Source organism: Miniopterus natalensis, chromosome 1 (assembly GCF_054644295.1).
Source record: "Miniopterus natalensis isolate mMinNat1 chromosome 1, mMinNat1.hap1, whole genome shotgun sequence".
Lineage (NCBI taxonomy): Eukaryota > Metazoa > Chordata > Mammalia > Chiroptera > Miniopteridae > Miniopterus > Miniopterus natalensis.
In genome coordinates, this window is record NC_142081.1 from 139916041 (window position 1) to 139934653 (window position 18613).

The 18613-nt window shown below is 34.1% G+C and overlaps 1 protein-coding gene across 1 annotated transcript in view; it reads right to left on the minus strand.

Moving 5' to 3' along the window:
• The window catches only part of GSTCD (glutathione S-transferase C-terminal domain containing), a 113539-nt gene that overhangs the window by 74654 nt on the left and 20272 nt on the right, over positions 1-18613 (minus strand). Inside the window, exon 5 of the mRNA XM_016223620.2 lies at positions 17088-17181. Within this exon, the coding sequence (XP_016079106.2) occupies positions 17088-17181 (94 nt within the window). The remainder of the gene's footprint in view (positions 1-17087; positions 17182-18613) is intronic.

An 18613-nucleotide genomic window follows, 5' to 3' on the forward strand; every position in this document is an offset into this window, starting at 1 on the left:
GCTAAAACCCTTTTGGAAATTAATCTAGCAATATATATCATAAGCAACAAAAAAGTTTGCATGCTTTCACGCTATCATCTCACTTCAGGAAAACACTTCAAAGTATAGAAAAAGCTATGTGCAGGATATTTGCATTATAGTGTTACCTGCACTGCGATAGCTGAGAGCAACTTTATATTCAAATTCAGATAGTTTAGCAATATACATTAAATCTCCATGGTGAAATATTATGGAATCATTAAAAATAAACAGTTATATCAAGGGATGGTTGTATTGTTTCAAGTTTTTTACATTAAGTTTTTCAAAAGTAAATACTATAAATATATGAAGAAGGTGAATTCTTTAATATGGTTTGGCATTAAATGACAAGTTCTATCATACTGATAGAAGAAAAGTATATAAGGAAAATGTTTAAAGATCCAGTAAAATTATTTATAAAGCTAGACTACTTTTACAAATTACAGTTGATTGCTTTCTAAAAAAAAAAAAATGCTGCATTTTTGTTGAAATAGTTCTTTCAAAATTAGAACCTTTTATAGTCTATAGGCATTCCAAATTAACAAAGGCCTCTCACTAAAATCAGGGGAATGTACCTCCCTGCCCTCTGGCTTCTGTGAGACAGGATGGGTGCAATGCAGCATTTACATTTAAATATTATAATCACAGATGCAGCAGAAAAGCCTGGTTGACACTGATCATTCCTACTCCCTAATACAGAAACATAAATGACCTTAGCAATAACCTACATAAGTACAGCTGTTTTGGTTTAAGAGTCTACTTATTATTGCTAACAACAGAAGCTATATGAGAAAGGAGAAAGAGACCCAGAAGGCAAGGAGGCCCTTTGTATGAGAAATGCACAAAATTTGCTGCTCACAAGCAAGATTTTAAATTCCAGAGCAACCATTGCGATCAAGAGTTTCCAGAATGTGAGCAGAATTTGAAGAGAGGCTCCATAACCTCCCACCCTTACCTTTAGTGCAGTCCACAAGTGAACAATTGGTATAATATGACCAGATGGTATTAACAGCAGAGTGAAAAGAACAAGGTAAGAAAACAGCTGCAAATGTTATAAGTAACCATATTGCTACAATGACAGGTAGAATTCATTTTGAGAATGGAAATCCTCAATATGAGTTATATATGCTGCTTTTAATTGTAATCATACGAGTTCCCTATTTTTAAGACTCCTCAGCCAACTCCAATAATTAGAGGGCAACTCTAGGAATTCAGAAAAAAATCACATTCAACAGCAATTTTCTATAACAGGTATGGCCATTGAAACTAATTTTCAGGCAGTTATAGTATGGCCTGAAATAAGTTTTGTGGGACAAACTACTATTCCAAAACATTTCCTCTAGTAGGGGAAAAACCCATGAAAACCCCAGGTTAATACATTACAAATTTTATTAACTTTGCTAAGACAATAGCAATACAAATCAGTGGGACTTCACACCTGGGATCTGCACAGATGGTGCACAAGGTGACTGTGGAAAACTATAAAACATAATGAATGTAGAAGAGCTAAAGATCTGGACTCAGCTGACTGACAGGCAACGCGTCTTGATTGTGTTTTACACAAAACACGTTGCCTAACTGCTCCACGAGCCTCAAATTTTCATATTGTAGATGATCTCTAACGTCCATAAGTACTTTGCCAGATATTTTAGGTTTGCGCCTCTCTGCCCTGGGAGTTGGCCTGCATGGGTACACCCACAGGCTTCTCTGCCCTCTGGCATCTGTGAGAAGCCCCAGCAGGAGATCAGAGGGACAGATGATAATGGTAAATGAAGGCAGGGTATTTTTCCTCTCATTCTTCCCCCTCCAGTTGCCTGAGGCTGCCTCCATCTCTTGCCTGAAGGGTGCCACCCCTCTGAAAGCAGGTTGGCTATTCAGGACTTCCCTTTCTTTTCCCTCTCCCACTCCAGCCAGGCCTAGAGGTGGAAACAGCCCAGTGGCTACTGACCCCACGTTCCTGCCCTTTATGTTTATGGTTCAAGACACCCTGACTACAACTTTGTAATTAATCTCTCTACATATAATCCTCCTCGAATGATCCCAACTTGAATGCCCATCTTTTCTTTCTGGGACTCTGATCATATAATCACTTTTTTAAAGAGTTTGATCAGGGTGTAAGTCAGAATCTAGTATCCAGTGTAAAATAGGTTTGTAAATTTGAATATTGCTTATTAATGACATTCAAGGTCACTTGAAAGAAACTTATCCAAAGCACTTATTTTATAAACAAAGATTATTTTAAAACATACTTTTGGTTAGATCATAGATTAATCCTGATTTTAGAGTAAACCATTCAGATTAGATGAAAGCAGATAGGCATGGCTGGAAAGCAATTTTCTAAGTAGTTTTCTTTAATGCTGCCTTTGGCAGCATTTCTTTCCTTTCCTTCTTTTGCTGAAAAAAAAAAAATTTAAGTGTGAAAAATTCCACAAGGGTATAGAATTATGTAGTCAATACAGTTTTAAAAAAGGGGTATGTGTGGCCCTACCTAATCTCCCCCCACCAAACCCATAGCTGTTTTGTTTGTTTTTGTTTTTATTGTTGAAAGTATTACAGATGTACCCTTTTCCCCTCCACTGGGCATCCACCCCCACCAAATGTGCACACAAAAATACTTTTGTTTTTTCATTGCAATAGCCAAGTCAGAGTAAAACCATCATCTAACAAATTTGTTTTTAAAATAAGGAGTACTCCTGGGAATTGAACTTACCTTAGTTTTATAAAATATTTGCTATGTGATCATGTGCAAAATTTCTAGGTATTTTTTTCCCTAGGAAGCCTATAAGTTTGCAATTATGTGTATAGAATACAGTCAACTTTTTAATGTAATCACTGGGTTCACCATAAAAACTAATTAAATACTTTTCCACAAATAAGTATGTAAAATTCACATGTAGAAACATGATGCTACTGATTCCTAATATTGTATACTTATGCAATTTGAATAATGACAGTTTTCTGTTTATGACTACACTTTTGTCCTATCGTTAAGGGTAATTTATTTTTAATTCCTAAGATGATTCAGTTGTGAACAACTGTATTGTTGCAGAGCCTGTGAGCTATTGCGATTGCATAGCTATTAGGGAAATTTCCTTGCTTCAGGTAGCTCTCCAGTGTGAGTTAGGCCTAATTAGATAAAAATAATGAATGGGTTTGGGTGCTGAGAGAAGCTGGTTCAAAGCATTGAATAAAATAGCTCCTTGTGCAGTCAAGCCTATTTTAATCATAACTGTCTCGAATAGTATAGAGAATGTCAATTTAAATTGAAATGAAGAACAGTAATTAGTTTCATTAGCAGAAAAATAAAGATCCACATCATTAGTTTTCCCTCTGTCTCCAAAATGTGACTATAAACATTTTTAATTTAAAAAAAAAATAATTCCCGAAAGTTTAGCAATATCAAAAGCTTTTAAGCTTAAAAACCAAATTACTTAGTGTGAACTATTCAAAAGCAGTCTGGAAAGGCAATCCAGGAGCTAAATTACACAAGGAAACACCTGTTTGCAAATGTACAAAATGGATTTAATACAGGGCTGGTTTTGCATTAATTCTAAACGTCTGTCTTTCAGGGCTTTCAGAGCAGTTATGTATAGTTTCTCTATAACTACAAATAGCTGCAAATGTTTTGGGTTGTTTGTCCATTTGTCTTCATTAGAAATGATGTTAAAGGCTGGAACTAAATACTTTACTGCAGATATCTTTGCTTTAGAGCAAAGGTTCTTTCCCACTCTTTATTGCTACTGGATGACACAAACAGTAAGTTTTCTTCCACTTAAAATGGGTACTTACTGAAAATTCACCCATTAACAATTAATGTAAAATCTGTGAATGTTCATCCACAGCTGCCTCGTTCTAAAACATGAAACCTTGTTATTATGGTGCCCATTGCCTGTGATCACTGGAATCATTGGAAAAACTCATAAAGAAAAAAATGAAAAGAAAGAAGTTCTTAGGAAAAGTCTGATCTTGAGCTGGATACACATCTCCAGCCCTAGGTGAACTTGGGTGCTATCAGAAACCGAGAGGTACTAGAACGATGCTCAAGATCCATTCACCAGAAAGGTCTTGCTGAATGGTCCCACCCCAACTATATTTCAACACAAACTGAAGAAACTAGAACCCTTGCCTGATGCTGGTTTTCAGAATTAAGTGTTTTGGTACATAAATCCTATTTCAACCTTTCGAAGCAGTTCAACCTCTGAGACATACTAATGCTTAACAATATTCATTCTTGAGTGGATAATTTGAGGAGTGGTTATTAGTAACCTCATAATATTCCTAAAACTAAACCATGGTAACTTTCAAACTTGCCTAGTGACGTAATAAAAGACTAAGCATAGTCAGGAATCAAATCTCCTTGATTATTCAATAAATTCTCAATTTTTTCATTTGTATACAGATAAAAAAATTCCAAATAATCATTATACCCTACATATGACCTAATTGAAATAAGTTTCAGATACATTTGTATAATCACATAGCTGCTTCTCCTGTCAAATACTTTTGTTTTTAAAAGCAATACTCTTAGAAGATTCTATGTAATCCACCCTAGATAAAACAGCCATTAAAACCCTTCTTGGTAATCAGCCATCATGGGCTCTGCTTACAAAGTACTTTAAAACATGCTCTATAAATAGGGTTCTTGAAGTCTAACCCTACAGAGTAGAACAAAGCATAACAATACTGGGAAGCGTTATAGCAAATCTAACTCCAAGAGAGAGAAAAAAAAGACTTTTATCTTTTTTCTTTAATCACATGCCACAGTTAAGTACATTAAAAAAAAAAAAAAAAAGGCATTGTATTTTCCTAAGAAGACAATCTGGTTCCATGACTTTAAAACAGAAGAAAAATAGAAAGATAAGAAACTCAGTAAGCCTAATGCTATGTGAGTTTAAGGTACCAAAGCTGTGAGTCCATTTTACCAATGCTCCCCCTAGCTAAAGAATTGCTGCCTCGATGGTGAATACAGGCCCTTCACCTATTTTTGTCTTGAGGGTTTGAAGAAATTAAATTTGAATTTAATCTCATTACTCTTTTTCAGATCTTGCCTACAGCAAACTAGGTTCCCAGCGATTTAGGGAGCAGTACAGTTATACAACTGTGTCATTTCCACACCTGAGCTGACTTAAAGTTCAAAATAAACTCATTCACTCAACCATTTTGACAGTCAAAACAAAATACTCAGTCCCACTTTTCAGTGCTTTGAAATGCAAATATATATTTCAAATTGGACGCTGCTAAGCTTTCAGTATGGAGGAATTTTCTCTACTTCTCATGAACACAACCACCACATCACCACGACACACAGGGTGGGCAAAAGTAGGTTTACAGTTGTTTGTATGGAAAACAATGCAAGAATAAACTCTGTTTCGTGCACTCACATTGGGTCGTTTCTAGTTTGAGGCTATTAAGAATAAAGTTTCTATGAACACTCACGTGCAGGTTTTTATATGAATGTAAGTTTTCACTTCTCTGGGATAAATGCCCAATTGTGCAACTGCTAAGTCTTGTGGTAATTGTATGTATAGTTTTGCAAGAACGTGCCAAACTATTTTCCAGACTGTTTGTACTATTTTACATTCCTGTCAGCAATGTATCAGTAATTCAGTTTCTCCACATCCTTATCGACATTTGGTGTCATTACTTTTTTATTTTAGCCACCCTAACAGGTATGGAGTGATATTTCATTGTCATTTAATTTCTATTTTTCTGATAGTTAAGAAGTAGAAAACATTTTCATGTGCATATGTGCCAGTGCCAATGTGTATCTTCTTTGGTACAATGTCTGTTTATGTCTTTTGCCAGTTTCCAAATTGGATTCTTTGATTGTTTTTAACCATAGATTTTTGAGAGTTCTTTATATCTCCATATCCAAGCAAGTCCTGTGTCAGATTTGCATACAATTATGATTTGAAAATATTTTCTTCTAGTCTTTAACTTGTTTTATCATCCTCTTAATAGGATCTTTGTAAGCAAACATTTTTAATTTTTATCAAACCCAATTTATCAAAAAAGTTTTTTTAAGGATTGTAGTTTTGGTGTCATGTATAAAAACTCTTTTTTAATCCCCAGCTCTCAAAGCTTTTCTACTTTTTTATATTTTCTTCTAAAGTTTTATAGTTTTAAATATTACATTCAAATCCATGATACATTTTGAATTAGGACACCTTATATCAATTCATTTTCTTTGGTTGTGGGTCCAATTGATCCAGAAACATTTGTTGAAAAGGTTCTTTCCTCTGTTGAGTTGCTCTTATGCCTTTTCGTAGGTTCTATTAATCTAAGTATATCTCTCCAATTACTGTAACTATACAGTAAGTCTTAACATTGAGTAGAGTGATTCTACTTTATTCTTAAAATTATCTTCCATATAATATTTAGAGTAAACTTGTCCATATCTACAAAAATATCTTGTTACAATTTTGATAAAGATTGTATTAAACTTATAGATAAATTTGAGAAGAATTTGATTAAATTAGTGCTACTTTATGTGAAATTTTAAATGGTTTCAAATTTTTTAGGTTTAAATTTTCAAAAGGCTTAAATAAATAAAGATCAATGTATTATTTCTATACAATTGAAAGAAAATTGTGCGTTTTATGGTTCTTTTTTACTTAAACATTTAGTATTTCGCATGAAGAAAATTTTAAACCTTTTAAAATTTCACATAATAAAGTAACACTGAGAAATAAAAATACTAACTAAAAAGCTTCTGCGAAAGAAAGCATCCAGAAAATTTAAAAGGCAACCTACCAAACGGGAGAAGATATTTGCAAACAATACCTCAAATAAGGAGCTAATATCCAAAATATATTAAGAAACCAATGCATCTTAATAACAACACAGCAAAAAATAATTCCACTACAAAATAGACAGAGGATCTACAGACACTTCTCCCAAGAAGACATACAATGGCCAACAGGTATATAAAAAGATGCTCAACTTCACTAGCTACAGGGAAAATGCAAATCAAAACCACAATGAGATACCACCTCACACCTGTCAGAATGGCTATTATCGATAAGATAAGAAATAACAACTGTTGGAGAGGGTGTGGAGAAAAGGGAATTCTCACACACTGCTGGTGGGAATGAAATTGGTACAGCCACTATGGAAAACAGTACGGGGAGGTGGTCCTTAAAAACTTTAGAATAGAACTGCCATATGACCCAGCAATCCCTCTTCTGGATATCTACCAAAAAATTTGAAAACATTTATTTGTAAAGACAGATGCACCCCTGTGAACACTGTGCAGTATACACGATGGTCGAGGCATGCAGACAGCCTAAGTGTCCTTTGGTGCATGATTAAAGACGACATGGTCAACACATACAACGGAACACTACTCAGCCATAAGAAAGGAGGAGATATTGCCATTTATGACAACATGAATAGATTTTTTTAAAATTACTGATTTGAGAGAGAGAGGAAGAGGGGCGGGTGGGGAAGACAGAGATGGGGAGAGAAACATTAATTTTGTTCTTTTCGTTTATGTGTTCAGCGGTGGCTACCCGGCCAGGCCACATGGCTGGATCTTGAGAGGATGAGGCTATGTGAAATAAGTCAGACAGAAAAGGACAAGAGCCATATGATTTCACTCACATGTGGGACGTAAAACAGAAAGCAGCAAAGGAATAAACAAACTCACAGACACAGACAGCAGAAGGATGGTGACCAGAGCGGAAGGGTCGTTGGGGAGGGTAAAGAGGGTAAAGTGGCTGAAATCTACGGTGGTGGAGGGAGACCGCACTCTGGGTGGTGGGCACAGTGCAATATACGGGTGATGTGCTGCACACCTGTGCACCTGAAACTTACATAGTGCTACTAACATCACCCCTGTAAACTTGATAGATAAATAAAAAGGGAAAGAAAAATACTTTTCTACTAGTTTTCTACCTCTTTATGTTACCTTCCTCTAAAATAAAAATCACAACACAGTACATTACTTTCTTTAATTAAAAAATTCATCCAATGGTTACTTACTAAAACCTATATAAAGATATTCTTACCACCAGTACTATATCTTTCGATTTTCAAGTATAATTAATTAGTATTTAATAAAAGACCAACATTTTTACATAAGGAATATCTAATGCTATAGAAATTAGAAGAATTTGCCTAGTAAAATTTTACCCAAGTCTCTGCCAGTTTCAATTCCTTCTACTATTAGTCTCACTGACTTCTCTAACTTTCTACTAGAAAAGGAGATGAATTTAAAGCATGGTCTGATCTATATCACTCATATACATAATACAATCATATAATACATATGTTATTTATCATTTATCTATCATCTATCTCTATCTATCTATCATCTATCTATCTATCTACCTATCTATCTATCATCTATCTATCTATCTATCTATCTATCTATCTATCTATCTATCTATCTATCTATCTATCATCTATCATCATCTATCTATCTATCTATCAACACCTATCTATGTTTTGGCACTGAATCAAGAGTTCCTATAACAAACTTGTTTTTTGTATTATTCTTATATTTCAAACCATTTAATATAAATTCTGTCTACATATACTATCTCTTAAAGGCTTTTAGCTTCAGGTTAAAATGCACTTTAAATAAAAGATTATATTACTTTTTGGTAAAGCACCAAATGGTTGTTGAGAACTTCACCTTTATAAACAGGGAAAATAGTTATAAATTTGCAGAGTTTTGAGTCAAATATGGTCAGGTTTTGAATTTCACAGCTAAGTATAACTTAGATAAATGAAAAACATTTATGTTTGGAATTTTTCCCCCAGAAAAGTAGAAAAAAAAAACCCACACCAAGTTTGATCTCATTCTCTTTGTGTGCTTTCAGTATTTTAAATGCCAAAATGTTCAAAATACAACATCTTATAATCTAAAGTTATTCAATATAAACAAAAAAATGTTGGGGAAATTATATTCTTATATTTCTCACCAGAGAACCATTTTTTAAAAGTATGAAAACAAATATGTTATTTTTGAGTCTTGTCTAGTATGGTAAACTGGAAAAAATAAGAATCTAAGACTTATATTTCAGAAAAAAAGTGTCTTGAGAGTTATTTTTATTTATACTATCAAGATACTTCTACTTCCATTCATAGTTGCTAGTATAATTAGCTCAAAGTAGAAGCTTTCATTGTTACCAAATGGTTCAAGGGTATGCATGAGCTCTTGTATTTGATGTACTCCATGCTAAAAGCAAAAAAGATAAAATAATTTTTTAGGTTGTAAGGAAAAATTTTAGAAAATTTTAATCTTATTGTTCATCTTATTTTGGTGGCAAAAGTTTGAAATCAAAGCAGCCCTATTAGCCTGGCCGGTGTGGCTAAGCAGTTGAGCATCAATCTAGGATTCAGAAGATTGCGGTTCGATTCCCAGTCAGGGCACATGCCCGGGTTGTGGGCTCGATCCCCAGTTGGGGGCCTGCAGGAGGCGGCCAATCAATGAGGACTCTCTCATCATTGATGTTTCTATCTCTCTCTCTTCCTCTCCTTTCCTCTCTCTGAAATCAATAAAGATATATATTAAAAAAAAAAAAAGCAGCCCAATTATGCACTGTATCAGTTACCTAGGATAATACTTCACATTGCGTGGTCTCCAAAGCAGCAGAAGCAGCATTAGCTGGAGACTTCTTAGAAATGCAAGTTCTAGGGCCCCATCTCAGACCTATTTGAGAAACTCTGGGGCCGGGCCCAGCTATCTGTTTTAACAAGTCTTCCAAATGATTCTGGTGGATGTCCTAGTTTGAAAAGCAATGGTTAGGACAATGAACCATCCTTACACCCTGCTTAGGCCCTAAAACAAACTTTTATGTTTTAGATGCCCCAAAGGACAGCATTACTTATAGTGGGGGTGAGACAATTCTTGTTATGGTGAACTTTTAGCATCCTTGGCCTTATGGAACAAACAGCAATAAATAATGCTATTTACCATGTCTCCAAGGGCTGGTAAGAAGATTGTTAAGAAATCACTGATGGAGGGAAGGCTCAGGTTAGTCCTTCCATTGTCCACCTTAGATCCAACCCTCTCCAAAGACCTTGACCAATGTCTTCCCTTGCTTACCCAAATCACTTCTGCTGGAAGAGGAAACAAAGGGGGATCCTGTTGGTTTACAGAAGCATGCAACAAAAGGGTGGAGGTGAAAGCACAGACTTTGCATTGAGGCCAATTTTTACCAGAGATATCATACATCACTATTTTGTTTCCTATTTTTACCTAATGTCCAAGATCATTATTTTCAACCCCAAATATTATACAGAAAACAAAGAGAGAGAAAATGGATATTTATATAAATGATTTTTATCAGGATAAACTTCTATGTTTAAAATCTTAGTCATCTATAATTGTTAAATATAAAAGTTGGTAAAAAGAAAATACCTTGCTACTAAGAGTATAATCTGCTACTAAGATTAAAAAATTATACATTCCCCTAGAATCTTAAATTCAGTCAGTGGCTTATATAAAAGGTGTTAGAACATATGATTTTGTAATTCTAATTATTCAGACATGTCTGTCACAAGCAAATAAAATCTACTGGGTTCAAAGCCCTCTAGAAAGGAGAGACCTAACATTCTCCTTCTAACAGAACTGCCATTCAATATATTTCTTTTTATCTCAACTAATACGTTTATACTCTAAACTGGGTGGCAGAGGGTGAGGGTAAGTGGATAGTGATGTTTAAGGTTTTTATGCACTAAAAACCACATCAGTCTCCCTAGGAGATGGTGCTCTCATACAGCTCAATAGCAAAAACAAGGCCTCGGGCATATCTAATTGGGCCATATTTCTAAAACAGCGGAACTTTGAATATAAGAATAAAGGAGATTAGATTATAACTGGAGCAGCACCTAAGCAACTATCTTCTTGTCTCCTTTATTTTCTATAAGGTCATCTTCTGACTCTCCTTCCTCCTATATGGCTGACATGGTTAATGGTTATTCTGGGCTAGGAGCAACTCCTAATAAAGAAACCAGCCACCTAAAAACTATTGGTGAACAGAGAGGGCCATGGGAAAATACTGCATAAAGTAAGTGGCTCTTCTAGGTCTTTAGGCAAAAGACTATATCCATTCCCACCTTCGTACTCTGAGGGCAAAATGTCACAGGGCAAAAACAGAGGTGCCCCTGAACTTAACAAAAGGGAGTCCTCAGGCTCACACACTATTTATTCTAGTTCATTAGAGTAGGAAATCACTGTTATTTGAGGATAAATAGTAATAGAGAGTAAACAATTGCCTGGATCTTCTCAGTGCAGTAAGAGACTGTTGGTTGAAGATTTTCTATCAGTGGACATAATCAGTATTAGCTTAAACTTTTATGCCTCACATTTTATAATTTATCTTAATCAGAGCCATGTGATCACAACTATCTACATCAGAACTGTGATTATATACCCTTAATTCAAAGATGAAACTCACAGTAAACAACCTGATGTTCAACTTAGTAGGTGTATATTTTCATAGAGAAAATACAGCAACTTAGACTATAGCAATTCGGACATTATTTTTCATATACTGTAGAACTCAACAAATGAGCAAATACATAGGTGATATTGGGAGCTATGATTTTTACTGCTGGAAAAGGTAAATACAGATACTGAATTAAAAAAAAAAAACTAGGAAGAATCTTGTGGTGTTGGAATGGAATTACAGGAATAATAAACTCATGCTGTTCAATATTTGGATAACAGGCATAGATATAGAGGTACAGTAATAGATATGATGTGTGCAATTACATGTGTGTATGCATGTATATATGTACACATACATCTATTTCCTAATAGACCTATCTATACATACTACTCTATGCTGAGAGGACCTAGAAGCAATAACACTCCATTAGCAATGAGCACATCTAGTGTCCAATCTTAGTTTCTAAATACCATTCTCCACTAAAAGGAATCAGGGTTTCTCAGAGAAACAGCTGAATCTAGAGCTGGGGCAGGGAAATGACAAAATGAGTGGGTAATACTTTGTTATGCTAGAAATTAAGGAAGTGGTCATAGAATAATTGGGGCATTTTCAGAGGCTCAGGAGCCAGCTTGCAGGGACTCACAACCCAGGACAACTTGAACACTGAAATAAGTGCTGACAGTGATGAACTGTAACTCATTTAGTAAAATTAAAATTCATAACTTGATACTGATAATTAAATCAATAAATAAGAAAAACTTTCTTACAGTAGAGTGAGCACTAACAAACATAGAAAGATGAAAGTTGAAAAATTATAATTTTGCAAGTATCAGTATCTACTGCTGATCTATTGCACACATATCTATTGCTGTACCTACATATCTATGTCTGTTATGTACATATATTGAACAGCATGAGTTTATACTTATAGCTGTAATTCCAATCCAACACCACAAGATTCTTCTTAGTGTTTTGAATTCAATATCAGTATTTACCTACTAAGGTGTAAAAATATACCTACTAAGTTGAACACCAGATTGTTTGCCATGATTTTCAACTTTGAATTAAGGGTTTATAGTCATAGTTCTTATGCAGATAGTTGTGATCAGATGGTGCTCTATAAGATAAATTACAAAAAGTGAGGCATGAAAGGTTTAAGTTAATATTAATTATGTCCACTGATAGAAAATCTTCAACCAACAGTCTCCTACTGCACTGAAAAGATCCAAGCAAAAGCATTAAATGAATGTAATATTTTGGGGGGGGGAAAGATATCATGTAGTCTCAAATATCTCCCCACAAACTATTATTAATTTGATAGAGGGAAAAAAAACAGTAACATTACAGTCAAGACAGCTTGCAGACATCACCTTGATCAAACAGTGAACATTAACATCACTGGGCCCAAAATGACAGTGCGATTCCTGATACGCTGCACAGGGATGGACACAGCTTTGTGGTGTTCCTGCCAAAAATGCCTCACTTCAATCCAACCATGAGGAAACAATTAAAGAAGGCTCAAGAGATATGACAAATAAATGTATCACAGTCTACTGGACTGTAGATTAGATAACAGCAAGTACTAAATTAAATGTGCTGTTTTGATCATTGTAATATGGCCATGTAAGAGAATATCCTTTTTCTCAAAGGAAGTAGTTAAGTATTTAGAACTAGAAGTGTGATGTCTGCAACTTATTCCCAAACAGTCCATAAAAATAATATAATAATAACAATATAAATTAAAACCTCAATTCTTTTTTCTTCAAACTAAATAATTTCAATTATTTTAGCCTTTTAAATATAAAACAAAGAACTTGTGAAACAAAGAATTTTAAAAGTTGCTTGTTTTAAACAGAAATTTGGGGAGATTTAAAAGAAGACCTATAGTTTCAATTCAACTTAATAAAAAAGTTTCGAGTCCTTATACATAGGGATCCTATACCCAAAGACCTCAGTCTGTTAGAGGAGGAAAACATGCATAAGTAATTATAGTGTAACAGAAACATACTATACGTACTGAAAATGAAGGATAAGAGAGTACCAAAGGAATGTTAAGAGGAAGTGATTAATTCTAACTACTATATTAGTATTATTTAACATTTACTATTTACTAGGCCCTGTAGTAAGTGCTTTACTTACAGGGTGCAGCAAAAGTAGGTTTACAGTTGTTCATATGGAAAATAGTACAATAATAAATAATAATACAAGAACAAACTCTGTGTTTTGCATACTCACAACTGTAAACCTATTTTTGCCCCACACTGTATTAATTCATTGACTATACCAACAATCCCATAAGATAGGCAGTATTACCCCCATTCTACAGATGAAGCAACTGAGGCATAGAGAATTTCAGAATCTGGATATAGGTTATGTGGTTAGCTAGTAGTCCAAGTTTTAAACTCAGGCAGGCTGACTTTATAGCCCACGTAGAAGATTAACGAAAAAAGCAGCATTTGAGTGATCCCTAAAAGATGAGCATAATTTCAAAAGGATGGGAAGTATAAGGAGGAATATTCAAGGCTGGAAAAAAAACAAGCAAAGGTATAGAGATAGTAAATATAGGTCATATATGGAAAATTTAGAGAATGGTATGTAAGATGTGGAGAAAGAAATGGGTGAGAGCAGATATAGAAAATTAGACAAGCTAAAAAAATATATTAGACTCCATGATAAATACTAATACAGACTTTGTTAATAAAGAGAATGTTTTTTATATGTTTCACAATCTTGATGTGACTCATGAATTCAGTATAGTCTTTGCAACATCCAAATGAACCAAGTGCTAAAAATGAATTATTACAATTCACTCTCTTAAAAAAAAAAAAGTACCAGAACAGAAAGCATGACTTTCACACTTTTATAGTGACCTCCATACCCCTAAGAATAATAATTTCATTTCACAAAAATCCTATCACCATGTAATATTGAAATTGCCAGAACTGAAAAGAGAAAATCAAAATGTCACAATTCTGGCTTAGTTTAACAAGACTATAAACTTTTTAAGAAACAGTAAATGAAATGTGAATATACCATGTATCCCTTCTGTGATAACTCCATCTTTGTCATAATATTTATAAGGATATAATGAGTGATTGATTCCATAAACTTCATTACATATGCACTTTAACCAGTAGAACAACCAGACATGAATGCCTAATGTCAGACTTCTGAGTTGGTAATTGGTTGCTCATATAAATAAGTAAAAATGTTATTTTGGCTGCATAGTAAACTAATTATAGATAAATAAAACATGTGGTACTTTTAAACTCTGTTTTCATTTCATTTCTTTTTTTATTTTTATTTTATTTTAAATATGTTTTTTAATTGGTTTCAGAGAGAAGAAGGGGGAGAAAGAGAGACAAACATCAATGACAAGAGAGAATCATCAATCAGCTGCCTCCTGCACATCCCCTATTGGGGATTGAGCCCAAAACCCAGGCATGTGCCCTGACAGGGAATCGAACCATGACCTCCAGGTTCATTGGTCAATGCTCAACCCCTGAGCAACACCAGCCAGGCAAAACTCTGTTTTTATTTCTTGATAGATTTGGATAAAAATCTGATTTTTATTTAGTAAACTATAGGTTTAATCTGTTCAAAATCTATATAATCAAAGAATATACAAAATCCATTTACAAGTAGAATAAAAACAGTTAAACTTTTCTTTTTCTGTTAACCCTCACCTGAGAGTATTTTTTCCATTGTTTTTAGAGAGAGTGGAAGGGAGGGAGAGAGTGGGAGGGGAGAGAGAGAAACATCGATATGAGAAAGACATATCGATTGCTTGCCTTCCACATGCATCCCGACTAGCCAGGGATCAAACCTGCAACCCAGGTACATGCCCTTGACCGGAAATCGAACCTGTGAACCTTCAGTGCACAGGCTGATGCTCTAACCACTGAGCAACACTGGCCAGGGCAAAACAGTGAAACTTTTCAAAATGTTTAAATTCAAACATCTAAATTTTTCAAAATGTCAAAAACATTTATAATTAAAACATTAAGAGTCATTAGTTACTATTTTTATATATTTAATAAAAGACCAAAAATGAACTTTATTTTTTACATCTTTGATGCAGAGTTTTTAACTGCCCAACATAATCTTTTTCCATTCTGGAAGAATCCTAAAATATTTCCTTGATTGACAGAACAGAATTGATCAGTAAGATACAGGCAATATTAAGAAGCATCACAGCCCGGCCGGGCGTGGCTTAGTGGCTGAGCATCGTCCTAGGATCCAGGCAATCAGGGTTCAATTCCTGGTAAGGGCACATGCCCGGGTTGCGGGCTCAATCTCCAGTCGGGGGCGTGCAGGAGGCAGCCGATCAATGACTCTCTCATCATTGATGTTTCTATTTCTCTCTCCCTCTCCTTTCCTCTCTCTGAAATCAATAGATATATTTTAAAAAAAAAAAAAAGCATCACAGAAAAGAATATGAAAAAGATAGATAGGCGCATGATTTTAAAGAGCATTTGAAAATCAAGTTATATTTGACTTAGTATAAAACTAAAGAACATGTGAACAATTAATGAAATAGAACACTGAACTATAAAAAAGTTCCCCACATAAAAATATCTAAAATGATATTTAAAATTCAACAGTCATACTTTACATGTCTAACTGGATTTCTGAGAGTAAGAAAAATCCATAAGGCCTTTAACAGGGGTTAAGGAACTGAAAAGCTGTGCAATAATCTTAAACTGGCACCACAGCTGCCTGGAGGGTATTTGCTAATAATAGGAATCTAGGCTTTCACAGAAAGACAAAGAGAGGCTAGTCCCCAGTCTCTACCCAGCATGGCGAAAAGTTGGAACTTAATATCACTACATGAAAACACAAATTTTGACCACCTATATTCTTTATGAAAAGATGCATTTAAAAAAAAAAAAAAGTCTACTCAACAGCAAAGGAAAATGATAGGTAACTTTCTATGAGAATTTACTCTTAACACCACAAAGTCCCACAATATTCCAACATATTTAGGTAAGTTAAAAATGAATTCATTATCTAAAATTACAAAACTAACAATAAAATAAAAATCCAAGAATAAGTCAACAGAAATAACAAATAGCAGAATTAGATCTCTATTGACATCAGCTATTAGAAATAACAAATACATACTACAAAATAGCTATGTTTAAAAAATTACAAAAAGGAAATTGAAACATGAGCAAGGAAAATGTTATAAAAACAAACCAAATATAATTTCTAGCAATGAAAAATATATTTAACTAAAAACCTAACTATAAAATATATATATTTCAAACAATATTTTAAACAATTGGGGGAAATAACTATGGACTAGTTATTAGATGATCACAGAATTTTTGTTAAATTTTATTATGTCATAATGACATTATTTAAGATGTCAATATTTTTCACTGTGTGTACTGTATGTAGTATGATATATTATCTGGGATTTGCTTCAAAATACTACAGGGGGAAAAAAGGAATAAATGAAGCAAACGTTAGAAAAATGTGGGAAATATTAACTCTGAATGATGCATTCATATGAAAATTTGATTATAAAAATAAAATGAAACTCAACGGATAGAATAATCAGAATTTTTGATATAGCCAAAAAGAAAATTAAAGAATTAGAAGGTGGATCTGAAGTGGCTATCCACATTATGAGTAAAATTAAAAGGAGATAAAAAAACTTACCTTCCTTTGGGCTCACTGCTGCAGGAAGACTGTTCCAATCAAGGGTCCAAGTAGGGCAAGGGTGGGGAGAAAACATCACTTCAATGCCTTTTTCCTAAAGAAGGAAATAGGCCCTTTCCAGATTAATGAATTAACAAAATCTTATGTACTACAAGGTCAAATTTATGTTTTCTATACTAGCAAGGAAGAACGTAATTATCAACAATCATCAGATTTTCCTCAAAATATTTGGTTACATAAGAAATATAATATATTGAGTGTTTTGACAGCAGCTACTTTCCTATTATTTTTATACTGAGATAATAAAAATAATGATATTTAAAAATTATTACCTGAAAATACATAAAAGTAATGACCTACCTAGAAATATATTGGGTATCAAAGAGAAAAGTCACCTGAGGTTAAAATTTTATCAAAAACAATCCACACAGAGGTGATCAAAAACTGACTCTGCATATGTCCATCAATATCTGTATTTACATATATGAAAATTGTCACAACTTAGGAGCTATATTCACAAGACCAAAAAGCCCCACTTCAACATATGCTCAAAAAATATCATCTATACCAGTCTTTTACAAGTTCCAGCAATGTCTTTAGAAAATAATTCCTCTGGTTTAACCAAACAGTTAACAACATTTTCAAGAATGAGGACCACTTTTCAATATATCAAAAATTCTCAGACTTCTTTATCATATTAAAACTTGTACATTTATTTATTTGATCAACAGAAAGTGGCATGGCATACCCATGAATTCCCAGACTCCTCCCAATCAAGTTCTGGGTCCACAGCCCACAGAATAAACATCCATGGTTCATGTAATTTTTTTTTTTATCTGCAGTAGTATCTAATTCAAAAGAAAAACCCTTGAGAATCTATCATTAACTTGTTTATATCAGTTAGTTCATGAGATTGCTTTCCATTATTAAAATTAGCAAAATCCCTGTCCCAAAGGAAATAGTATAAAGATTCTTTGGTTGGGGTAGAGATATAGCTAGATAGATAGGTCTAGAGCCCTAGAGCACTCGCTTGCCTCCAGGAAGATAAACACATTAGTCTTTCTGACATCATTTACCTCTCTATCCTATTCCTTATTCTAGCCACCCATATTGAACTTTTTGCTATTCTTCATTTCACCAAACTCATTCCTATTCTAGCGTCTTTAAAGAATACAATTATATTGACATATAATTTATGTCATAAAATTTACCCCTTTAAAGCACACAATTCAATGGTTTTTAGAATGTTCACATTTGGGCAACCATCATCTCTATCTATTTTGAGAACATTTTCATCACTTCACAAAGAAGTCCCAACCCATTAGCAGAGACTCTCACTGCTCTCCCCTCAGATCCTGGCCCTAGGCAACCACTGATCTACTTTGCCTCTACAGATTTTCTCCAGGTCTTTTTACCAGTGTCATCCTCTGCCTAGAACACTTTCTCCAAATCTTCAATTTATTCAGGTTATTTGTTCAATGTCTTCACCTAATCTGATAAGCCTTCTTGACCATCCTACCTAAATG